At 40.0% G+C, this 26,687-nt stretch overlaps 1 protein-coding gene across 7 annotated transcripts in view; it reads right to left on the reverse strand.

Annotated features, from left to right (window-relative positions):
• Window positions 1-26,687, reverse strand: part of IL1RAPL2 (interleukin 1 receptor accessory protein like 2) — a 340,252-nt gene that overhangs the window by 86,998 nt on the left and 226,567 nt on the right. For 6 of the 7 annotated variants that reach the window (XM_030272569.4, XM_072929109.1, XM_030272570.4 and 3 more), the window contains one exon: window positions 7,439-7,513. The exons of the other annotated variant lie outside the window; for it this stretch is intronic. In XM_030272569.4, coding sequence (XP_030128429.4) covers window positions 7,439-7,513 — 75 coding nt within the window. The remainder of the gene's footprint in view (window positions 1-7,438; window positions 7,514-26,687) is intronic. 7 annotated transcript variants of the gene reach the window in all.

The following is a 26,687-nucleotide window of genomic DNA, read 5'->3' on the forward strand; positions in this document are numbered from 1 at the left end:
CTTCCAACAAGCATGGAAAATGGTGCAAACTTTGCCCTGTGGTTCTCTTTTCTGGAACATTAATATTGTCTGACTTTCAATGCACAATAGCATATGTCAGTGGATGGTGAAGTTAAACGTCTGTGTTTGCAGTCAGGCTCAGAGCCCAAAAAGGCAAGGTCCCTGAGGCAAAAATCCAGGTCAAAGCCTTTTCTATCTGTACTCCTCCTTTGCCCTTCTTGGAGCACTTCCCCAATACCAGGTGATTTTATTGTCACAATGTTCCTGAAAACCAGAGAAGCAATATCCTCACCTTAAATGAGGACAGAGCCCTGGTCAAGGTCAGGAGAGTTACAGCAGAAAAAAGCCCCACAACTCCTACTAACAGCCCTAAGCTCCTGCTCTTCACCAAGACCATCTTTTCTACTTCTCATGGGCTGAACTTCATTTTTGCAGAAACAAATTTGTGCCCATTTCCCAGACACCAGTCAAATGAAGTAAATCGGGAAACCAAACAAGAGATCCTTTAGCCAAGCTCAGCACAGCTGCATGTCTGTGTCAGCTGAAATAATGGTTGCATTGGTTGATGGCAGTTTAATCCTAATGAAATGCTACTGGTCCATGTCCTGGACACCCCCACACTACAGTCACCACTTTCAGAGGAAGATTGACTGGAGCAAGATGATTTGAGACATTCCTCAATCATCATAAGTTAGCTAATGCCGTTGGATGAGTGCCTTGGGACAACTGTAAGTCAGGATATCCTGAAGTGCTTCCTCTTAACCACTTTCTTGGAACAAAAAGAAGACAACACATTGATCTATAGTATTGCTGTTCAAAACTAACTGCAATGGTGTCTATCTGACACCAATTAATCAATTTTTTCTATGCAGGCAGACTCATATTGCCCTAAGAGCAAATACTGACCTAACATCCACTGAACCCAACATAAGCAATAGTTTATAGAAGTGCAGAAAAAAGCTGGAAAGTGCTAAATCTTGATTTCTGACGTATCTGTGCCAATCCCATGGATCCCAATGGGTGTAAAAATCACAGATCAGCAGTCAGAATTTGGCTTGTCTTTTCAAGTCCATTGAAACAAGATAAAGAAGTGTCCAATGAACTGTACTGTTCCACAGATAAAAACCTGGATTAACCATACAAAAGGCAAAACAACAGTGGATTTACACCAGCTGAACCACAGATCCCAGCCCAGATCTCTGAAGTGCAGCATTTCACCATTATCCCCGAGAGAAGCAGGAATATTAACAACAGACCAAATTAGCATCAAAGCATTAGCAGTAATACACTTTGGGTATTTAGGGAACTACTTCTACACCTAAATGTCAGACAATTTGTCTCTAATATTCCCTGCAGATTAGTACAGAATGATTGTAATAGATGTAAATCCTGCCTCCTTTCCTACAGGCACGTACAGCTGAAAAAGCTGTGGAGCTTATCCTTTGTGCTGCAAAGGAAGGCAGGTCCTAAAGACCATCCCCTCAGTTTCTCCTCATTTCCTAGTGAAAATTGCTCCTTTATGTACTTCTGTGCAGAACCATGGAGCTTGTGGTACATGAGTCTGCACTGCTGGGAGGAGAGGATTTTCCAGCACCAAGTCTGGGGTGATTCACACAGCAAGTCCATAACCTGCTGAAGGGAGGGGAACAACGTGTCAGGTTTGGTCCACCCGTGGGAAGAGCAGGGATGTCCCAGCTTATCTGTGGGAGGAGGTGGATGCAGTGAAGAGCCATGGATGACTGGAAGCACATGTGGAGGAGACAGCAGTGAATGTACCAGCTTGCTCCTCCAGACAGCAACAGTACAGGGAGGCAGGGCTGTGAGATGAAAGTGCATCGTGGGGACAACTGGGGATAGAGGGAACAAAATTTTTGCTGGTGTTGGGGTGGAGGGGATGCTACCCACAGATCTCCTCTGCCTTTAGTCCTTCCCTTTGCTCTATCACTCAGACCTGAATTTTTGAGGTGACGTAAGTCACTCCACACAGACAGAATAAGGCAGTAGGACATGATTTGGGGTGAGACTGTCACTTATCCCCCACTCACGCCGTGCACTTGGAAAGAACAATGAGTCTCTCCGGGTAATTTTCAGACAGCCTTTGCTGACTCAGGACCCACTTGGATCAGGTCCCCTCTGATTCCTCAATGTTTGTCTCTTCTCTGCCATCCCAGATGAGCTGGGAGGTGCAAAGCTCAGTTTGACCCAGCTCACAGAAACCCAGATCTCCCTCTGAGAACCCCTGCCAAGCCCTAGGCCGGAGAATGTCTGGGAGGAGCTGAGAGAGGAAAGAAAGGCAGCATGGAGTAACCAACACGCAGGATCCGTGGTTTTTGTAGGTCCCCACTACATTCCTGAGCAGTTGTCACACATGGCCCTTTAATCAAACCCCAAATCAAAAGGCATGTCCACAGCACTCAAGAGGTCTCACCATGGACAAGCATCAGTGCTCTTTCCACACTGCAAGCACACTAAATAAGAATTTCTTACCAAGTTCACTTTCAAATCACTTGCTCTATTTGAAGCATTTTACAGTTCAAATTATCTGTATTGCTTTCTGTCCAAGATCACCTCTCTATTCAACTGCTTATCAAGTACCTGTATCTTTAAATATGAAAGAATGCAAGAATTTAATGAGCAAATCTGTAATGAGACAGTGCTGGATTGTTTTGAATAGACAGGCTTGGTATGAAATGAATGCCTCAAACATTTTGCAGGGCTTTCTTTGTTAAAAATTATTATTTAAGAAGAGAAGTGGCATCTCTGTGAAAATTAAGACTGTGAAAAGTGAAGTGGTACATTTAAAATGTCAGTAAATGCATGAATTTTCACTCCTCAAATAATTCCTTCCAGCCACTGTTACTAACCAAAAGGGCTTTTTTATTCCTGACTATTTTTAGTCTACTCCTATACCTGTCAGCAGATGTAACTTTGTACATTCCCTTGCACTTGTTTTACAGTAGCTCTATTGATCTCTATTGATCTGCCTAATAATGAGTCCCAGGGAATTGTGCTGTTAAATCTTTTAGAAACAAAATCTTTCTGAACAGTTCAGCTCTTAGGAATAATGACAATCCTCATAAACTACATGTTTTCTTCCCTCAGCATCTTTAGAAACAGAGAAAGTACCATGACAAAAGCAAATTAAACCCCTGACATCCGTCCTGTTCAGTAAATGAATTAACACAGAGGACTCTTTCTTTGTTTTGTAAGACTCCTGCTACATTTCTTAAGTAAACACCTGAAAGCAAAACCAGGACATAGCTGAAAAGCAAATGATATGTAAATTATATATTCAATTAATATAGACCCAAACATGCAAAATTCATTCCACTTAACTAACTCATTCATAAGAAGACAAACTTAACACTACACTCACTGTAATACATGGTACAGAATTAACAGATTTAGCACCTATTTTGATATTGTATTTTTACCTTTTTGATACTCTGTGGAATACACAAATGAAAAATAGCAGCCACGGTGCAAGCTAGAGAACTCTGGCAGCTGCTTATACATAGACTGGCTAGATATAGATCCTCAGAGATCTGTGTCCAGCCAAAAATCAGCAGAGCACAACTGTGCTTCCTTTTTCCCACAAATGCCTCTCCCCACTGTTTCTACACCAGCTGAGAGCTGGCAGCACAACAGCTCCCAGGGATCAGTGGGATTTTGGCTTCTTGGTGCTACTAAAACTGTGCAAATTCAGAGGAAAAACCTACTCTGTAATCAAGGAATCAAAACACAAAGGAGTGTTTTCCCTTCTTTCCAAGTTCTCAAAGCACTAAGAGTCAACAAAGTTAGCTGGAAAAGAATGCAACAAATGAATTAAGAAATCAACGTACCAACATGTCATCTTTAGCCTTAGAGCACAGCATGCTCCACTTGCTGTCAGGCAGCTGTATGTGAAAGCAGATAACAGATCTTAAAACTTACTGCTCACAGCCCCAAGACACCTGACTGAGGTCTCAATTTTTACTCTTCTAAATCACATAAGGAATTCTCTAAACTCGGGGATTTGGCATCAACAATCCATAAACACACTTAGGTTTATATGGTCAAAGTAACATAAAAGGGGCTCTGAAAAAGGGGCCTTTGAACAACTCAACCATGAATCACACTGGCATACACTTTAATAAATTCCCAGTCAGAGCTGCACATGGGAGATGGTCTTCAAGGCCTTCTGCCAAAGCCAGTGCATCTCCTGGGCATAAGAGCTGTGCATTTTGGCCTGTACTATCAAATTTTATTTTAATGCCATGAAGACAACTCAGGAATTTTCTTTTTTCTTTTCTTTTCTTTTTTTTTTTTTGAGGAGGAACATTTTATTATCAGAATAATGCCATATCTTTGCAAAACATACACTATATAGTAAGAACAAACATTATTTCTTAATACCAAGGTAGAGAAAGATTAAATGTGCCACATACCATGCAATCAAGAACTGTTTTTATACTGACCTCAATGCAAAAAAAAAAAAACAAAAAACCTTGGGGTTTTTCCTAGTTTTTTGTTTTGTTTTGTTTTTTGGGGTTTTTTTGTTTGTTTTTTGTTTTTTTACAAAAAGGAAGCAGTAAATGGACAACATCAACAACAGAAAAATAATTTAAAAAATCAGCGATTATTTTCTAGGCTGGCCCAGAGATGAAATGATTATCTGACTTGGTAAAGGAAATGAGTGAAACTGTTTTGGGCTATTTCTCCATTCCTCTGGGATGCTTTTCTGTCCTCCTGTCAACCCTCTCCTGTCTCTGACTCTGTTTCTCCACCACAAGCAAATACAGAAAACAAAAAAGAAGCAAATTCCAGTTTCTGCTTCTCTCTAATCTTGACAAGATTGGTTTTAGATCTCTGTCACTTTCCAAAGAAAAACAGAAAATACAAAATACATTCTTGCTCCTTAACCATGTTTGAAGCTTGAAGGAGCTCTTTTATCCACTGTCAATAAGAATGGTGCCTACCTATTTTCACTAAAACTTGCTATAAGATCTGAAAGATAAAAGGTGAATATTGAAGTTTGCAGAGATGCCAAATAAGCTGCTAAATAGTTAGGCCACTGCCTAGAAGCCTAGGGAGATTTTGCATTGCGTTGCGCAAATCATTAAGGATAAAGACAGTAAATAATTATTAATCCCCTCTATTTATAGAGGAAAGACAGCTATTTCTTTAAAGATTGGCTTTCCAATAGAAAACTAAAATAATCTCTGAAGAACAAGTAGATGGATTAAACTCCATTTCTTTTGTAGCTTAGTGACACATTCATACTTGCATAACTCCTGAAAAATCAGCCATATTGTGTGATTTGACTCCATGGGCTAAAGGGCATGTAAAACACAGAAATTTTATTTTAATATGTAATCAAATATTGAATAATGACAATTTTTCAAAACTCCTAGGAGCTTAATAAGATTTCAATGAAGTGACCTTATAGGTCCTTACACAAAACTTCCCTCCACCTTATGCTGTGCAAATAATTCCCAGTCCCTCAAGACTCGGGCACATTTCAGAGGCCAGCACAGCCTTCCTGCCCCAAGCTGCTGGTGGCCTCCAGGAGATGAAGGTGCTCCCTGAGATCTTCCAGCTTTATCTATTTGCCATGTTAAATCACAAGTGAAATCAATAAACTTTACTGCAAAAGTTAAGGATCTCTCATATCAATATGGTTTAGTGGCAATAACCAAACCTATTAACATATCAAAAAAAAAAAAAAAGCACCATATGTAAATTCCCTGATCTTAAGGGACAACTAATGGATTACATTCCAGAATATAAAAATGCAAGATTTGTACTTCCCTCTAGAGATATTCCAAAATCCTATTACTGAGCCACATCTCCATAGAGAGGAGGGGGTTTGTTTTAATTTTTTTAATCAAACCTCCTTTTAATCAGCCAGAACCAAATGTTTTCACGCAAACAACAACAACAACAAAGAATTCAGTGAAAAATCAACAGAGTCCTGCTGGAACAGGGGAACTTGGAAGAGAAAATTAAGATGAAATGAAAATGCAGGAAACAAAAATGTGTACTCTGAGTGCATTTATTACACAGATGTATACAGGGACAGTGCACTCCCAAAGGAAATCATTAGAAAGTTGACTTTTCAGAAGTTAGACCAGGAGACTGAATTCAGCCTTTTTGACTGATCCAAACTTCAGTGACTGTGTTTTGCTTTTAACTCAGGTAGGGTTTTACCTATGTCTTCAGATCCATTTTGTATTCTCTTTTAGGGGCAATTTCTGTTTAGTTACAGATATTTGAGGCCTGTGGAGGGGAATCTAAAAATGCAGATATGCACCTGTCTGCAGAATTCATCTGGCCCTGACTGCTGGCCAGATCCACTGCTCTTTCCTGTGCAAGCCCTTACTGACTCCTGAGTCAACTGAGGTGTATGAAAGAAAGCTAATCTTTAACATTCACTAGGGTCACAAATAATTTATATTCTCACATTCAAGAATTCAAGCCCCATTTTTAAACACTTCACAGCATCCACAGTGCTCCTCTGACATTGTTTGGCACCCAGTTTAAGAACAAGCATGTGTCTTTGTACTCATCTCAAGTAGAGCCCCGTAGAATTTCACAAATACAAACAGCTTTACCACAATGTCACCAGCCCTCTTTGGATGTTTCACACCGACCCTGCTTGTCATTAAACACCATTCCACCTCTGAATTCTAGACAGCTTTGGTGTAAAGGAGGAAGAGAGTCAAGCTCAAGAAGGAAGTGCCACAGTTTCAGCACTGAGTGAATAATTCCCATATGTAATACATCTCTTGCAATTTAAACTCATGGTGCCACAGTCCTTAACAGCAACTCCAATTCTGCCTCTTAAAATAAGAAATCTATTTTCAACTCACTGAAAAAAACCTCTGGAACCTCAATGCTGAGCAGTTCTTTCAGTACCACAATGCCCTACAGCTCTCCCAAGTTAGCAGAACTCTCTAACATTATTTTCTAACATGACAGAAAATACAGGCTGCTAGCTGAGATTCAGAGATGTGCATTCAAAGAAGAATATATAACAGGAGTGAGAAAAGCATACAAGCATTTTAGTCAAAAGCCCTTTCTGGTGCACATTCAGAACAACCTAAAAATTCAATGCTTTACACTAACTTTTAAAGGAATCAGCACTTCTTTTATGAGAACATTTGTCTTAGGGTGAACATCAACTGACCAATACAGCATCAATGTAGACATATTTTACTCATATATTAAGAGCATGAGTGTTTTATATTTAATACCCATTGTAACCAATTAGTACTGCCATCCCCTGATGTTCACTCCCTTAAATTGCCGTGGCAGTAAATTCTATGGTTATAAATGAGAAGCTGCAAATTGATTTGCATGTAATAACTACCACTAAACCTTTCTTACTACTTTCAATTTATCCCATCTGCTACCAGAGTGGAAGTTTAGGATCTATTATTCCCAGAAGGGGACTTACCCAGCTGGACATCTATAACAGTTGGCTGGTTCTCCATGGGGAACAATGGCTTTGGAGGTTTGTCTGTGAGTAAAGCTAGAAAAGAAAATGAGAAAATGTAATGGAAAAATTGAGACCAATGACTGCAAAAGAAAAGCAATCAAATGTTTGTATACTTGATGGCATGTAAACATTCATTACCTGCTACAGCTGTTACACAGCCAATCTGTTACCACCTACCTTGTGGCCATGGTGATCCCCTGACTCAACAGAAATGACCAGTTTCAAGAATTACATTTTTAGCACAAAGCAGCAAAACAAACTCAATTTCTCACTTTTAACTTACATGTAATAAGTAGAACAAAGAGTTTAGACCCTCACATTGCAAAGTTAATACAATGAATTTGAAGTGCCAGACAAATCTATCTCAGTGTGACCAGTCCCAACATGCAGGACTGTTGTCCCACGTGTCCCATTTATGCCTGTCCAAAACAATACATAGAAAACTTGCACATAATTGTGCTTGAAGGACCCCAGCAGCTCCACAGGAGCTTAGACTCCCACCCCAGCAGGTGAGGTACCCAGACCTCCCCTCAAAGCCTTTCTGGGGACCCTGACTCCTGCTGTGCAGAAATATCTCCATCTGAGAGCAGGAAACAGTACCCCAGCCTTGTCCTGCCAAGGGACTGCTCCAGCAAGCAGATAGCACAACTATTAGAAAACATAATTACAAGCACAGGCTTCATGCCCCTTTTGAAACTTAGGGCCAGACTGTACAAATAGGTTTTGTAAATTTAGTTTAGCTTGCAATAAATTACTGTGTATTCCTAAAAATGGGGAGAAGTATTTTTAATAAAGTACAGTATTTTGCACCATGTGAAATTAAGCATTTAAAAATTACCTTCAAGCTTTTCCTGTAAAAACTCATCACCTGAAATTATTTGACCAGAGCTTGTGAAGTTAACAACAATTATCAACCTACAAACCAATTTTACATCCACAATGGCATCAGTTTCAGTTTCTGGTATAGTTACAACAGGGTTTTTTTTTTCCTTAGTATTTTCCTCAATTTTTTCAGGCTTTTCTTGCTACCTTTATGCTTTCTTTACATTATTATTTCTATTTTCTGGTAGTAAGTTGTACTCTGTTCATTGTAGAATATGCAGAAAAGTTCTGCAGCAGCTTCGTCCATGCTGTGCCGGTGTGCTCAGGCTTTCCTCACTTAATATTCTCTTCATATCCCTTTCCCACCTACACCCTTTCTAACCCAGTCTGACCAGGGCTTGTTTCCCTCAGCTTTACTTGCAACATTTGGAAGTTTTCTAAATGTGCTCCTACATGTCACATTTCAAATTATTATGGTCTGCCATGTTCTTCTTGGAGAATAATCACCATAATGAACTGGCAGCCTGTCAGAGCTCTTTCCACAGGAACTGAGATGGCTCAGAGGGATTTTGAGCTGAGAAGGCAACAAACTGCTGGCTCTTCAACGTCAGATGTGTTTACTGAAAACAAAGGCTGTTCTTATTTTAGAGGTCAGGCATCAGATCACTTATTCACCTTATGAAATTCACTTTTGATCCTTCTTAAACAGAAAGGCAATACAAGATATGTTCAACTACAAGAGGCTATAGACTTATATGATCTCTGTACTTGACAGAAGTCCAAAACCAACATTTATTCAAATTCCCATTTCTCTATAAGAAGTTTCTTTACTTCTCGGAACAGTTTATAGACATGTGGTACTGATTTCCAGCTTTGCTCAAGGGAAAGAAGAACAAAAAGTTAGTGCTGTTACTGTATCAATATGTATTTAACAAAGCTAAGAATATAAACTCTTTCTTGACCTCCCACAAAGCTACATGAAATTAAAACAATTAAATGTAATGTAAATGTTCTTCCTATTATCAAAGGGGCTGTAACTCTGCTATGAAACTGAATCTACCTTATCAAGGGAAGAGCTGGAATTCAGCTGCGTACACTTTTTTTTTCCCTTTCCAAATGCCGTGGAATGTGGCACGTCCCTGGGCTGCTCTGAGCAGCAACACTTACATGGTGAAGCCACGAGAGCAAGGATGCCATCAGCTTCCCAAGGCAGCAATTCCCGTGGCCACCTGGACAGACCCACCTTTGGAAGGTACTGGGTCTGACAATGCAGCAGCCTAAGGGGCTGCTTTGCCTTTCCTCATCATTCCAGGGTTTCATCATCTAGGCTGGGACTGCCTTGGCTGGATTTGTTTATGGAAGACACAGACAGATACAGAACTGAGACTGAGGGAAGGCTTCTGTACCTTGTCCCAGGAGAACAGCACTCACTACCTGGGGCATGGCAGGAAGTCACAGGTGTTGGATGACAAGCTGGAAAGACATTTCTTTACCCAGAGGCACCTGGCAATGCAAGTGCCTCCCAAAAGAGACTGGTAAACATGGCCAGAGGCTGTTTAGCAGCCAGATTGCTCAGGAACTGTCTAAAGTGCTGTTTCCTCCCATGCTTATATTCACCCCATTCAAAAGTAACACAAACTTTAGGACAATAATCACGTTGCTGTGATTTCAACAATGCTTGTCACTCCAGCTGTCCATAACAGTTTTAAAGAGACAGTTTTGTACAGATCAATACTCTGATGTGATCCTCTGCAGCTTTTCACACAGGTGCATTTCCCTTCCCAGCACACGTGATGCTTTTATTCTCTCTTTGTCATAGTCACAAGGACTATATTGTCACACCAGAAATGCTGCAGAAAAGCAGAGAAGAGACCTGTAAAAGATTTGGTCTCTCCAATTAGTTACACAGGAATCTTTGTCAGATAAATCAGAGCAGGATGTGCTGCACAGGTCAACATTTAGCTACTCACAGGACCAACTAAAGAAGAAAACTGCCTTAAAGGAGTGGCTCCTGTTTTTAAGTGCCAATGAAGCCTCAGAGCCTGGAGGCTCATTTTATTTTCTCCCAACACAGCCTTACTGTTTCAAAAATCTGTCATTCCATATTCAGACACACTAATGAGTTCTTTTGAAAAACTAAAAAGCAGTTGAAAACAAACAGCCTTAGGATATCTTTACATAGGGAAAAGCAGTGATAACCAGCTAGAAAAACTATCAGGCTTCTCAGTAAGCCCCAGTTCCTTCACAGTCTGTTATTTGACACAGCTCAATTTCCCCACACTATTTCCTACCTTCCCTCTGCAGTAGCTTCACAGTACCCACCCTACTCCAGTCAGACTTTTACAGCATCCACAGTGACAGACAGGGAGCCCAAACTGTGCTACGATGAACTCAAGTCTCTTACTGCATAATTCAAGTGGCTCAGCTAAACACAACTTCTGAATTGAAGGCAGATCCCCCTCCCCTGTTCCATGCAAAAGGACAAGGCTCAAACCAATAGGCATCACCTGACTCCAGGCCATGAAGCCAGTCAGCACCAGGGTCATGCACTGAGATCCAGCTGCTTATGATTGTGTGTGGGCCACTCAGCAGAGCTGGAGTGTTTTCCAGACCAGAAAACTCTTAGAAGGGAGCTAAAATGTTAACTCCCATGTATCTAGGAACTGTCAAATGCTGGGGAACAGCTTTCACCTTCCTTGTGCAAGGAAGTGCTTATCTTCTTGAGATAAGCACCCAAAGTACATTTGCTGTTCTATAATTTTGCTATTGATGTACCTCCTGGACATTTGCTCATCTAATTTGCAATGATGAAATGAAAAAATTATCTAAGTATTAAACAGAATGCAGGGAGTCTAACAAAATTGTTTCAAAGCTTCTATGAGACAAGTGCATGCCAACCTACTTCCTTCAATCAAAAGATCTGGCATTTTCCCACCATTAATTAACACAGAGCCTCTAGTATCATTCAATCAAGAATCTGGCTAACCTTTTGACAGCAGAATAGATCTGTTTGAATAGCATCCTCTGGGGCAAATAACTGCATGCCAAATCCTTAATCTGAAACAAGCTCATACCCAAAGTTAAGCTTTTGTTCACTCCCAGTTCAAATACATATGCTTCCAGACATGGCTTAGATTTACTTTGGCAAAGACAAACCTTGGCAGTGATACTGCAGCTTGCACTCCACAGACGACGATGGAGCTAACTGCATACAAAGCTCTCAATCAATATATTAACCAGAGGGCATATGTTGCTATGAGAAGCTCAGCATTTTACCTTTAAAAAATATATGTACCTAACTCCCTTTGTCTCACCTGAAATCCCAGGTTGTGCCAAGAAGTTTTTCAGAGGCTGCAGTAAAATGCTTCAGGCCTGACGTGCTAGTGCTTTATCTTTCATGTCGCTGCTTACAAACGTGAGAGCCAATTGTGCAGTTGTAAATGGAAATGTGACAGCTGTAGCTTGGCTGACAGGGAATGAACTCTTACTTGAAGAGTTAAAAGCTTGTTTAAAAAGCCAAGGGTTCTCCCTTGGACGTTGTGGACAGAACCTCTAACACACTATCATCAGCAAGTCCTGCTACCAGATAAGAATCATTGCTTTTCAGTTTCTTGGCACAGCAAAAAATTATCACACAAGGTGAAAAGTAGTAGGAAATCACATGTAGCAACTCATTCATAAAAATGCAATTTTGTGAGGCTGTGTTTATACAGGGACCCTGTTTCCTGATTAGCTCTATTGTAGTGTGCTCCACCAGTCAGTCAAAACACACTTCTCCATCAGTCGCCTATTGTGTTATTTCCTTCCTCTCAGTTTAAGCTGACAAAATGATTGCACCTCCATTTGTTGTTTGCTCTAACAGAAATAAAGCCACTGCAATGAGATGTTGTCTAAGGATAAATATCTCCATCTTCGAAAATAAACACTGAATGCTTATTCTCAAAAAACTCCAACTTGGTAAACTCAGAACTTGTGTGGAGTCATTAGCCAATGACAAAGAGCTTTTCTCTATTTATTACCATTCAAGCAGGAAATGCTTCTTTTGGGAAAATGCTGTGGAATGATTCAGCAGCTGGATGCCTCCCCCCTTGGCCACTACCACCATGAACACCACTTTTTGAAAACCCTACCTAGGATCAAGAGTGCCTTAATGCACTATTAGGACTGCCTTTGTGGGACATTTTCTGCACAAAGTTTAGCATTTTTATATTAGCAGTAAATAATTGGAATTCACCACATGAATTCTTTTTATGACACAGAAAGAAGGACAACACAATCACAGTTTTAAGCAAAATGCTGTGTCCATGCTGAAATGCAGCTCATAAGGGAAATGAATTTTGAGGCACTCAGATGATCTTGGTTCGTTACTGGTGGTTTTGATTTTAACCCATTAGGTCCTCAATGACTCAGAACAACCCCGTGTTTGACAGGTCATGCTACTGGCACCAAGAAGGAGCTGGCCATGACTGCAGCTCCCCTGACTTTGAGAGCAGTGAAAATCTTGAACTACTGGCTGTGCCTGTCCTGTTCTTTCCAGCTGCTCCAACAGCTTCTGCTGCAGGCGTGACCTTGTAAATAACCCATGGTGACTATTTAGAACTACTAAGAGCAGATAATCATTCCATGGGCAAGATCACTTCTAAATAAGGAGTCTTGCTGCCAGTCTCCTACCCTGTCTCCATCTATTGCACATGGGATGCTATCAGAGTGCACGGAGAGGGCCAAATGGCTTTGGAGAGAAGGTGCTAGATTAATTCTGTTGAATTCATGAACATGTTAAGAGAAGCAGAGATTAATTAGATTTTTGGTTTGGGATCTTCTATTTTTCAGGTGCGTGCTGGACCTTCTTCCACCTTCTCACAAGGCAATTAAGTAACATAGGGTTGTAGAAAAGAAACTGGTGAGTTTGGTGGAAGTTATGCAATAGAGAACGGCTCAGGACTCTGGTGAAGTGGAGTAGAAACAATAGCACAGATTGCACATTACTGAAGCACAGATGGCAAAATCCCACAAGGTGCCTATCACAAAGTAATTACAACAGGGCTGAACACTTAACACGACTGCAATATACGTGTTAAATGCCCATGGCATTGACTGTTACGCATCTCCTGATGTGAAACATTCAGTGGCACTGATGGCAGGGGTTACCATTGGTGCTGCCACTAGAGTCATTGCAAGGTGGGTGCTGGAAAGTAGAAGAATTCTGTGCCAGCAGGGCTTTCACTGTATCTTGTTACCAAGCTTCCTTACTCCTACAGTTGCCAACACACCTTTCCTTTCACTGCATTTCTAAATTTCACAGATTGTGTTGGATTATGCAAAGTTCTTTCCCAACCAAAATGATTCCTGTGATCATTTTATTCCTTTCCTAAATGTGGATCATGCAGCTTGCTTTTAAGAATCAAGTATGAGTTTCCTCTGAAGTAGAGAAAAAGTGTATTGAAGTCTTACTAAATGTAAATTACATTTTCCTTCAATGTAATTCGTGAAAATCTCAGATGGAGTGTGCTTTATTTAATGAACAGAATGTATTTAGCACAAAGGACACATAATTTCATCTGCACTCAAAATGTTTCTCTTGGACTCTGGGCAGAAATAAGATGCTTGAAATTACCCTCTATTTCAAGGAGATCTGCAAAGAACATTTTATGACATTTTATGGTTTGGCTTTTTAAATTCTTTTTTCTTTCTGTCTTATAAAAAAGTAAAGAAGTGGTGACGGATGAAGCCAGATCCTATCATCCATCTTAAAGGAACAGCTGGACTCTGCATGCAAATGCAAGCTATCATTCTTGTCAACCTGAAGCCAGGCTACCAAAAGCCTGCAGTCCACAACCCATTAGTATTCCATGACCAATTTGACCACTTGTGCACAGTGAGGTACTGCACAACCCCAGACACTTAAATTGTCACAGAGTGGATTTTATGCACTGTTTTAACAAAACTCAGAGCAATCCATTATGCCCCAGAACTAAAAAACTTGTATAAGGTACAGATAGTGTATCAGTAGAGAATTATTGTGGATGATGAATATCAAATGAACTAAATTTTAAGCACCTATGGTACCACATGTAGGCAAAACAATGGGTGCTCTTCTTAAGGAAAAGCCATCTCCAAGCTCAACAGCAGCTTCCAACCAGTGCTCACCACACACTGCTGAAGGAAGGGTCAGTGCCATTTTGCCACCTCTTACTTTGCTGTTTCAGTCAACCTCATAGCTCAGCTGTGCCCTGAGACAGCCCAGATCAAACCCTTGCTGCAGACCAAACATCCCTGGGCAGCTTTTCAAAGAAAAGGACAGAACTACTGGAGAATGACATTAAAAATACATTTCACTGAAGTCTCAAAGGCAGTAGCAACCATTTAAAAGTTGTATTTTGGACAATTTTAGATGTTGCACAGTGTGACAACTCAAACTGCTTTGATGTTCAGCAGGGTCATTATGATTGCAAAGCTGCCATACCACAAACCATTTTTAGATGGAATTTCAACTATAAGTCTTTTAGACTAATTATATTCACAAGTAATAAACATGAAACTTCAGTTAAGTCATCTCTTGCCAAATGATTTTGTTCTGTTGGGGGCTAATGATAAGGTTTCACCTGCCCTATCCAGTCTATTAATTCTGATGCATTCTTTGGATTAGCACCTAGCTTCCTAAGCTTGTTACAATGATGAAAAATGTTACTTTATGTGACAAGGAAAACCTTTTCAAAAAATGTTTATGCAATATTTATGTAGGTTCTTTGTCTCTAATTTGCCTTCAAAAGCTGAAAAATACATTCTACCAGGTTTGTCTGTTATATTTTTGGTTTTTTCTACTGAAGAAGTTTTGATTTGTATACTCACTAAGTACATGCAGCATCATTAAGAAAAAAATTGGGGCAAATCATGTCAATATTGTTTGGATGAGCAGGAAAATAAATAAAAGCAGGCATAATACAGGCACATAAGGAACTCGTAGATACACTTGTCATTGTTTATCCTGCCTCATGGCCAAAGATCAAGAAAATGTAAATCTTCTGATGAAAGACAATGCTTTAAGAAGTGAAGGAGATAGTTATCCCAGGAAATTTGTCTTCTTATTTGAGGCAAAAGATTTAAAAGAATTTTTAAAAAAAGTAGCATCCATAGAAATCTCTGGCGGGACGACCCATTTTCAGAGTCAGCTCTGCTGCCTTTTACCACTTACATCAGAATTTCTAGCAGCTGATGAGAAGCAGAATAACCCCTGGTGATCAGCCTGGGACCTGAACCTTTCAGTATCAGCTACTATCAAAGAAAGGGAAGTGTCTCTGATCCAATAATGCAATTTCTTTTTCACAAAAATACACCAAACACGTGCAAAGCACTGCATCAGGTTTTCAGAGGGCAAGTATTCAACAGTAAATGTGATATTTTAAGATTACCAGATTACCTGAAAATGTTTACTGGTCAGTGGGGATGAAAAAGTCCAAGGATTTGCATTCCAGTGCCCACTGGAGCATCTCTGGACAGCCCCATTAAGCAGCCCAGTGAGTGACATCCAGCACAGCTGAGAGGAGCAAATGAACTGCCCAGTGAAACTGTTCAAAGACCTCAAGGCAATGCTAAAAGCAACGGAAAACAGTGAAGACATGGCCAAAAAAAGGTTTTTGGGACTTCACTTGTTTTGAATCGATGTGACCATTGTGAAGCAGGTTGACAACACAGAAGACATTTTTATCAGAGGAGAATAAAATAAACTTGTCAGCGAGTGAGCAATGGATTGCACCTGTCCCACAGGTCAATTTGAGCACATATATACTGTATACAGCAGAAACTGCAGAGAAGTCTAGCTTCCAAATCCTCTGAAATGTGAGATTAAACAGTCCCACAGGCACTTCAAATGGCTGCAGATAAGGATTTAATCCTTCAGTATATTTCCTCCATCCTTTATTAAAAGATGAGGATAATCTTTAAATCAAGAGGAAAAATAGAAAAAAAAAATTGAAAGAGCCAAAAATCATCAAGTGGAAAAAGAGGAGAGCAACAAATTCAATTTTTATTAACAAATCCTCTCAGTCAAGGTTTAACACCCAAAGCTGCAGGAAGGGGAAGCTGCTCCCCCAGCCTCAGTGGGAAAGGCAGTGCAAGCTCCCTGTGAGCAGGGCACGGGCACGGCACTAAAGGGCTGCCCCAATACCCAAATATTCCACCTGCCTCTGCCTGAACCACTGCACACAAACACATTCCTGAGAGGGCTTTTCTGTCCTCCTGTCACAGCCAGGACAGGACATCAGCACTGCTCCTGTCCCTCAGCCACCTGGACAGTGTTGGTGAAGCAGCTCAAAACAGAGACCACTTTCCTCAGCTCCTACATTGCCCTGCTGCGCTCAGAGGAACATTCCTTGCCCATCTTTTAGGTTTTCTGCTGCTTTTTTTTCCCAGCAGACAGATTAGAGTTTTGCACCAGGAATATAATTTCTGAGAAATTTCTCATGAAATTGTGTCATCTTCTTGTAAAGAACCTGCTTGACTCTTCATTTTCCTGTTCAAAGTGTCTTCTGTTTGTCATGTGTTGAAGCAATTTCAGATTTTGCTTTGACATTTTCAACAAGAGAACAAGACGATTCAATCTGCTCTGGGTAGTAACTGCCATTACATTTAAAATACACCATTCAATTGAAACTCAACATACTATTTTGACTGCCATTTTATATCTTCTGTGTGATTATGTAGTGTTACTGCCCCAGCTCATGGAACAATTTTAAAGCAATAAAGACATTTAAAGAAGACCCTCTCCAATTTTCCAGTTGTGCCACTCTGAAACTTCTATTTCTTTCTGAAACAGCATTCTCACACAGCATTTTTCAGACATGCCTTTATGACAGGAGTTTTGTGAATTTTGGATTTTGTTCCAATGTAAAATAAAAGAAAAACCTGAGGAATAAAAAAAAAACCAAAAAGCCCAAAATATTCCTTCCAAATAAAAACAATAAATTTCTTACCATACTTCAGTCCCTAAGGATGAGAAGGCTGGTGGATGAAGAAGCTGGCTGAGCACAAATTCAGCAGTGTCAGGGCAGGAAACAGTAAAGGCTGCATTACTTATCATGTTCTTCATACAGTGTGTGTTACAACCTGCCCAGGCACATGTGATTGCTTTACCTACCACCTACCTCCATTTGAATTTTTTTTCCATTTTGTTGTCTGCTTTAAGATGCATTATCCACCACATTCAGTTCTCTCTAATCAACACATACTTTTCCACCAACTCCTTCAGATGCACAACAGCTATCAAATACCTTTTTATTTATTACAGGTAAAAAGATTGCCTTGTTCAGCAAGTGTTTTACTTCAACTCTAAGGTCTGTTTTCTAGTGATGTAAGGCAAGGGCTTAAATTGAAAGATGTGAGATACATAGCTAAAGAGGATGACAGTTTTTCAGGAGGTGAACAATATCTCGATTAATAATTACAGTACAAAGTATTTTATTTACAGGGCATTATGGAGATAATCTAAATACAGGATTAGAGATGGGAAATATTAGCACTTTGTCTCACAGATTTCAATTAGTAAATAAAGAAAATCATTGTGTGTCAGCACACTTTTAATATAGTACTATATAAGGCTCTATCAATGATATACAAACTACATGATATCAATGCTTTCTAGACAACTAGTGGTTTAAATACAGAAAGGAAGAGCTGGTGGTTGTTTGTTTAGTTGTTGTGTTGGGGGTTTTTTAATCAGTAAAAGCATTGTGGCATTGTAAAAGGGCTGGATCACAAAAGCAGGAAAACAGTGCACTAGCACTGTAAGACATTCTTTTAGGGCAGCATATCTGTCCTAACCTGTTATTACTCTCAGATTGTACCTAAAGACCACCTTCTGTACCATACTTTTGTTGCCTGTTGCCCATCCTGCAATGGGTCCCTATGCATGCATTACTGATATCACAACCACAGGGAGCATTCAAGTGCAACCCCAGGACTGCACTCAGCAAATACACCAGAGCAAGCCAGAGACCTCTCCCAGCCCTTGGTATTATTCTGCAATGATTTGCTTCCTTACCAAGGTGCTGTAAAGGGATCTAATATACTGTACTGTGCCGTAAATTGGCAGTTTTGTCTGAACACATTGTAGAACTATTTTTTAACTGCTGCAGAGCTGACATTTAGGGAATTATGAGTTGTTGCTGGAATGCTGCTTTTCTCCTTCTACATACTCCCAAGTTAGTGTGTCTCTTTCTACTGGCAAATAAGCACCTTTCTGTACTCTTAGTCTCAACCGGAGCTGCTTAAAATAGCTGAAGTATCATTAAAACCATATACTGATATTAAAAGAAGCAGAAAACTGCAGCACACTTTCATATCAAAGCAATGGACCCTTAAGCTTTTGCATCTATGAATGATGAGCAACATTACTTCAAATGACATCTTTTGTCAGAGTTGCTTGAGCTAAAGACAGAGTGAATCCATTTGTATAAATTGTGGCTTTGCTGCTGAAAGATTACAAAAATATATGTTGCTATCCTTAAGTCTCAAACCATTAATATTGCTAAAATATGCCATCTTTTCCCAGGAAGAAATAGCAAGTCCTTAAAACACTATCATCAATCATGACTAATTCACTAAATACACAATTCCAACAGCAACAGAAGAAGAACATACAGTACAGGGTCATCTGTCACTACATCAACATCAAACACCTCGATCTTTCAATGGAAACTGCAAGTCAGGATTTCCCAGGTCTCTGATACAGGTGATTTGTAACTGGATTCAGATCCACTTGGAGATATTTGTCTGGATTCTATCCTTTAGTGCTATAGTTTAACCCCAGCTGGCAACTCACACACACAGACACGTTTACTCCTCCCATGTTGGGACTTGGGAGAGGATCAGAAAAGTAAAACTAAGAAAACTCATGATTGAGATAAAGACAATTTCATACATTAAGCAAAAGCTGTGCTCGCAAGAAAATCAAAACAAAGAATTAATTCCATGGGCAGGCAGGTGTTCAAACCTACACATTCCCTGATTTATTAGAATTACACAGATTTTACACTGGTAGGATGTCCAAAATCCTTACAAGGTGGAGGCCAGGAGTCCAGTGTGCTGGACAAGAAGCTCCTGCCCATGGGCACTATCTTGTTTGACTCAGATCATTGCCTTATCAGTTGGATTCTCAAGCTGTTAGGTTCTGGTTTGGAGCAATAAACACTTCACTATGCAAGACTGAAGGTCACAGTAAGGAAAAGGAACACTAATGGGGTGAAAATGAGTATCATGAGGACAATAAATCATACTTGGAATCCTATTTAATTGATCATTTTGTAGCTGACCTTGCTTCCATAGAAGTCAATGGCAAAGCTTCCATTTCTGTGGATATGAAGAGGATTGGGTCCTTTAAAGTACAGCATGTTTTATGAATGTTGAAGGTAGCATGTTTTACACTAGAATTTTCTTTATTACTTCTCAATACAAAACTTCACCAAGAAAACTAAATTGCTATATAAAAGCATCCCATAATACAGTACATTAATTTAACACATGATACATTTTCCTGCTAGTAGTATTAGGTGTTGTCACTTTCAATACACAGATATCTAACAGAATATTTCTTTCCCTCATCTTTCTCCCCAATATTTTCCTCCCAAATTTTAAAAATCTGCCTATTCCAAAACACCATCTCTCCACCTTTGGAAGTCTGATATTTCCTTTAATAATAAGTTAACTCCTGGGGCAATGGGAGCTCTACTTGAGAGCCCAGTTCCCAGCAGCACAACACCCACAGCTCTGTGAGGACTTATCAAGAATATGTATGCTTACTTGGAATGGAAATGACCAACAAGGATTATTCTGTAGCCATATCTTTTAGGGTAAAGAATCTGACTTAACGTAGTCTGATGTGAGCCATGAGAGAAGCGGCAGCACAGTAGGGTCAGAAGTCTCTGTGCTCACCTTGACACCGTGGCTGAGGCAGATGCTCTTCTCTGTGACTGAGCTGAGCTGGCCAGGGTGGGCAAACTGGCTTGGAAGGAGCTATGGCTGCATCTGATAAAACTTGTTTATTCTCTTTTCTTTCATCCTAATCTCAATTCAAGAGATGCCTCTTTTGTACACTGATGGCTGTTAGTCACAACGAACAGGCTCTGATGAAGTGTTTCCAGAGGAGCACAGGTTTCTCCCTGATGCTCACCTCTGCTCTCTCATCATATTTGATAAATCTGGATCAGAACGAGTGGCATCCACCAGGGAATGCTCAAAATCTGCAGATTTGCACTATGGTGAGAGGAAACAGCACTCAGAGTGTGCTCCTTCCATCCCTCTAAAGTCCTGTTTCTCATCCCTTCCATTTCCCTGTGTCTCTCAGGACAGTGATTTACCAATATCACAGACTGAAATGTCTGCTTTGGAAACAAGCACGAGGGATCCCAGCTGGGAACAGGAGAGGCACCTACAGTACAGTACAAGCCATGGGGATGTGGGGATGGAGCCTTTCCTTGAGGGACTTTGTGCAGGGATCAGAGCCATGAGATTTGGGCTGTGACAAGGTGCCCTGAAGGGAACAAACGCTCTACCCCAGGTGAAGCAGTGCTTTTCTCAGACCCCACATAAAGGGCTGGTCTCAACTGATGTGTTTTGGACTAGTGAAGGGGAAGAATGGTATTTAAAAGCAGGCAAAACCCCTCAGATTAGGGAACTTTCCAATTTGAGTCCCTCTATGAAGTAAATTTTCTCTGGAGATATTTCCTTTGAGAGATGACACTGCAGTCTCATGGGAGCACAGAACTCAGGGCAAACATATTTGGGCTGATTATTGTCATGCTGCTATTTATCTTGATCCTTTATGGTTTTTGTTTCCTGACTTTCTGTGGTGTAAGTGCTGGCACAGCAGCCTGTCACTGAGGAGAGTAAATTTGGCACCTGACTTCCAAGTTCCTAAATTTTGGGGGCAATAGTTTGGCAGTAAGGTATCAGATTCTTTGTGTTCTTTCTTGCTGGTACTCTTGGTGAGCACATTTTTTAATTCATAACTTTTATATAAGGTTTGGATATATTACATCTTTTCCCAAATGTAACACATCTCTGGTAATAATTCATTCGTTTTCACTTCTACATATTGTTTATTCTTTTTAAAATATGACAGTGAGACGAAGCAGAAACTAGGAGACTCCAATTATATTTTCACACAGTTTGAACACTGCGAAGTTCTCAAATATCCAAGATAGGAGCGCCATTAATTTTTTCAGACAAATGGTTTATAAAGGAAAATAAATGTGCTACGGGTTGCCCGAAACTGTTTGTACATGAATATCAAATTCACTTTTAGGTAACAAAATAAGATGAAAACAAAAGAACAAACAAACAAGCAAAAATACAAAACCCAACAAAAAGGAAGAGAAATATCTCCACAAATAGAAACCCCTTGGTCTGACATTTCTGCTATATAAAACATACTTACATATTCTTCTTCAGAAAATTAAGACAATGCCTTTGAAGGTTATTTAACTTCCTCAAAGCTAAAACAAATGTGCTGTGGAGGTCTTATAAAAAAAAGCAAAAACCAAAATATTAATTTTTCCTCCAAAATATTATCTTTCAATACTATACTGAGAAAATTGCCATACAACATTGAGCAATGGCTTGTCTTCCCTTTCCAAGGCTTTAAACTCTGTACAGCTGACTTTCTTCATAATCTCCCAAATGTGTCCTTTTATACCTTGCCATTAATTTGATTAATCTGCCTGTAGGATTTCAGGATATTGAATTTCCCCTGGTTTTGCATAATTTCATATGATGCATTTGTTATTTCATTAAGCAACTAAATTGACTGCAAAGACTCTTACAATTTCAAGTTTCAGATTCAGGCACATAAAACTTCCAAATTTAAACACATTTAAAGTTCTGAAAGCTTCTTTTGCAGCTGCAGCAGCTAGAGCCTTAATTATTGCCTTTTTTTTTTTTGTAATAAACATGTTCAGTCACCCACATGTGACCCACAACCTGCTTTATACCAATGTTTAAGGTAAAGGAGTGACCTTCTGCTCTACCCTGTGTTAAATCTATGGCCCGAAAAGCAGGAGTAAGGACAACTACAGCAGTGTTTTGAAAATGAAATGAAGAACTTCCTGTTTCTGCTTTGTTCTGCTCCTGAGCACCATGCACAAGACTGCTCCACACTGGTACCTGAAAAAATGAAATTACAGCTACAAATCCACTTTTGTCTCTGTTCTAACGTTATCCAAACCCTAAGCTTATTCTTTGGTTGAGCCTTAGCTCTAAGACCTGCATCCATTGCACATGTTTGATGTTTAGCAGGAGCATAAATCAGTTCTCTGTTCTGAAAAGACCTTGCTGGGCTGGACATGCTCTTCTATTAATCCTGTGCTCAGTTAGTCTGAGACTGCACTTCATTCTCAGACCTGTCTGTACACGCTGCTCACTTAGCCCAAGGCTGAGCCCACCCTCCAAGTCTCTGTAGCATTTTTAATTAAGTGCTACTACACAACTGAAAATTAGCACACTTTCTAGCTATTCAAAAGCCACTGAAATCAACACATCACTGACTGCTAGGGAAGACTTGCTAAAAGGTTTCCCCAGTGCCAATTATTGCTGCCTCAATGATCACTGATTCTTTGAAAAAATCATTACATATCCACAAAGTCAACAGTCTGCAAGCAGAGCAGAGTCACAGCAGCAGCTGGCAAACACCAGTTACTTTGCACTTGCATACTCACAACATTCCTCTTGCATACGTGATCCACATCCAATTGTGCTACATGCCTCTAATTTTGCTTCCTGAATGCAGACAAATCAAAAAAGTGTAATTTAAGACACAATTGACAGCTTTGCTGTCAAAATTTTGACCCCAAGTCTGATGAACTCGGGCGGAATTGAGTGGCTTAAATGGCACTTTTCAGCTATTTTAAATGAAAATGACAGTTATATATGTGGGAATTTGGGGTACTTGCCCGTGGTTACTGTCCTTGAACAGAACATATTTAAACTCTGCTTCTTAAAATGAGTAATTTTGAAAACTGGACAAAATGTACATAAATTAGGTAAAGGTATCACCATTAAAAAAATTATTTTTATTAATATTTAATATGAAATAAAATTATAATAATAGTGATTATTGTCATAATAATAATTATTATTCTTAAACCCAAACCATTTAACTCTGCAGCAAGAACAATCTTAAGACTTAAAGGATGGACTTTGTGGCTTTATTGTCCTCACAATTCTTTACTTAAAAGGATGGACAAGCAATTTGGAAAATCTACACTCTCCTAACAAAATAGTTTATCCAAACTAGAAAATACATTAAATTAACAGCTACTTTTTCCTCTGGCAGAGTGGATAATCTCAGGTACAGTCACCCAGCCTCACAGAAATCTTTTATATTAATGTAATGCAACATCACCAACCCACACCACCCCAAACCAGCTGGAAAGGGAAGGGTGGAGTGCCTGACAAAGTATGTTTATCCTCTTATAATTAAATTTAATTTACCGATCCAATGTTCATCTTTTGGTTGGAAATCCTCCTGTACTTAAATTTCTGACTCCTCAGGACAGAAGCTTTGTAGACCTTGCTCTCAATGAAAGAATATAAATGACTCTTGGCACAGCTGAGTCGAGCCCTGATGACCTGCTGTTCTGACACTCACACTGAAGTGCTCTTGTACAGCAGATGGAGGTTTCTAACACAGCCTCATCAGATACTCATGTGCTAGATCCAGCATTCTCCCCAAACACGCCATTATTCCACCAATTTACAAGAAAAATGTAGCTTTCTATCAGCTGGTCTTCCAGCCAGCACAGGAAGAAGCCAACCCACCTCCTACTGTCCCCATGTGAATGCACGTTGCAGATGCCACTCCTTGCCAGAGCTCAGGGCTGGCATGTGCTGATGTTTGTCCTCCCTGTCCAGCCAGGAGAGGCCAGGGGACAGAGACAGCACCATCCCCACCACAGGGGCACTGTGTTCTGTTCTCTGCCTTCACTTGGTACCTTGCTGCTTCTGCTGTCTCTTGTTGAGTGACACTCAGCGAGCCCTTCAATGTCAAAGCACCACACACACTGCCAGAAAAGCGCCTTCCCAGCACGTCTACCAGCACAGAGATAATATTTTTACAATATTAAGCCCTTTCAACAGGCTGTTATCAACAGCCTCATCCTGCCAAAGACTGCCCTGGCCACGCTCCAAGGAGCTACTCCAGCTCCAGTGTCAGAGCACCACAATGCGCTCTCACCCCTGCAGCCCTGAGGGTGCTCCAGGTTTTTGGGGTACACTTTGTAGCTGTGCCTGGCTTTCCTTCTTGCTGGACACATCACTTTGTGTCTGCTACTGTTAAACACCTTCTGGTTTAATATATCCAGCTTGGCAACTGATCTGGATAATGCTCTGAATTTTTAATAAAGCAAGGCCTGCTTTGATCAATAGGTGTTTCCTTAGAAAGCAGAATCATAACTAAAACAATTTAAATTTTTAATAATAGAATTAACATGTAATGGAAATCCTAGCAAGGCAGGAACTAAGCTATTATTTTAACTATTACTTTATAATCTTTACTGTCTTGGGAACCTACAATAAATAATTCTTGCTTGTACAATGAATCTGTTGCTTGCCCTTTGATTTTCACGTGGCTTAATCTCCACTGTTTTGGGAGGATGTTAGAAAAACCCTGCAGTACCTCTGGAAAGCTGACAGTACATTCAATATTATTTACTTAGGCACACAGTGTCCTGATCCACTTTCAGATTCCTACTAAGGAAAGGGCTCCCCATACAGTGTCACACAATGGGGACATTTGTAAGCAAGGACTGTGACAACAGAACCGTATTTGGAAAGTCATCATCATTTATAAGAACAATATTTCAGCTAAAGGACATTACATGACATTGAAACAAATGGTTATAATTGACCACAAATTTGTTTAAGCTATGAAGAGGTATTTTAATGACCAGTAAAGAGAACATTCAGAATAGGCTTAGAAAGCATAAGCAAAGCCCCCTCAATTTCATTTAAAACAGGACTGACTAGCTTATAAAGTCAAGTATTTGGTGTTGTTATAAAGAGAATGACTGTAACAGGGGACCTGGGATGTCCCTGTCAAATGCTGTTCTTATTTATATCAATAAAGGAAAAAGAGCCTTGCAGCAGGAAAAGAAAGAATTTGCAAACAATGGAAAACAGCATTTCATACCTTTACTATGCTGCCATTTGAAAGCAGACAAAATGTCTTGCTAAGTGCTAGAATCTCCTTTTCCATTAAAATGCTAATAGGAAGGTTAACTTCAGCTTAAACCATTGTAAAAAATAGCAACATAAGCAAAAGAGTTTTGCTTGAGGTTATACATGGAGAAAAAAACCCCACAAGTTTAAGCTAAATGGGATTTCCACTGAGAAAGAAAATTCACATAAACAGCAGGGGGGAAAAAACTCCCACAGCAAAGTGGGGAACAACTCTAACACCTGTATTTGTTTATGTGAGACAGTCATGGACTGATGTTCTGCTTTAAGAAACACAAATTCTGTGGCAAAAATGAATGTCTCCTGAGTGGAAGTGCATCATATGGGAGACATGTCTATTTATTGTAAAATTAAATAAAATTTGTCACTTCCCTCTCTCCATGGTGTAAACTGAGAACTGCATAGTCCCTGTGCTGATTTACACAGTCCCTGCAGAGAAATCCTTAACATCCAAACAGGACTCACAGCACAATAGTTTAGGAAGCTTTTGTGCACATCCCAAAGTATCTCAGGGATAAGGATCAGACTCTGTAATTACATACTTATGTGGGTGATACATGCACATCTGCCTTCACTCTTCCATCTGAGAATTGGGGCTTTTCTTTCGTGCTTGATTATGCTGAAGTTTGTTCACTGGCACATGGGGAACACGCAGCCAGTGAGCATTTAGACTTAGCCAAAATTCAGTTGTGACTCTCAAATAGCATCCCTGGTGCAGAGACAAACTTGGAAGATCCTTTCATACAGACAGCTTCATCTACAGTGAGCACGTGTCCCTTCTTGCCCTTTTGACAAAGGACAGTGCATGCAGAATAGTGACTGTCAGGCCATGGAGTATGAAATTCATAATTACACAGTGCACACAAGCAATATTCCAAATTTAATGGGAGTTTCAGAATTGAATACCATCAAGGGATAGAAGAAGGTAAAAGTGAAAGGAGGGAACGTCACAAATTCCCACTGTGCAGCCCTGAATTGTGCATCCACACTGGTCAGCAGACGGTGGGTTCCAATTTCAATTCAGGAGCAATTGCCTCAAGGCCATGGGAACACTTGTTTGTTAAGTCCAGCCAGCAACCTCCAACATCCTTAGATTTACACAAAATCTAAAACCTGCTTCTAATACAGCCTAAGTTCATTTGCACTGAGGCCTGCTTTAGAA

This window comes from Taeniopygia guttata, chromosome 4A (genome assembly GCF_048771995.1).
Source record: "Taeniopygia guttata chromosome 4A, bTaeGut7.mat, whole genome shotgun sequence".
In the NCBI taxonomy this organism is placed as follows: domain Eukaryota; kingdom Metazoa; phylum Chordata; class Aves; order Passeriformes; family Estrildidae; genus Taeniopygia; species Taeniopygia guttata.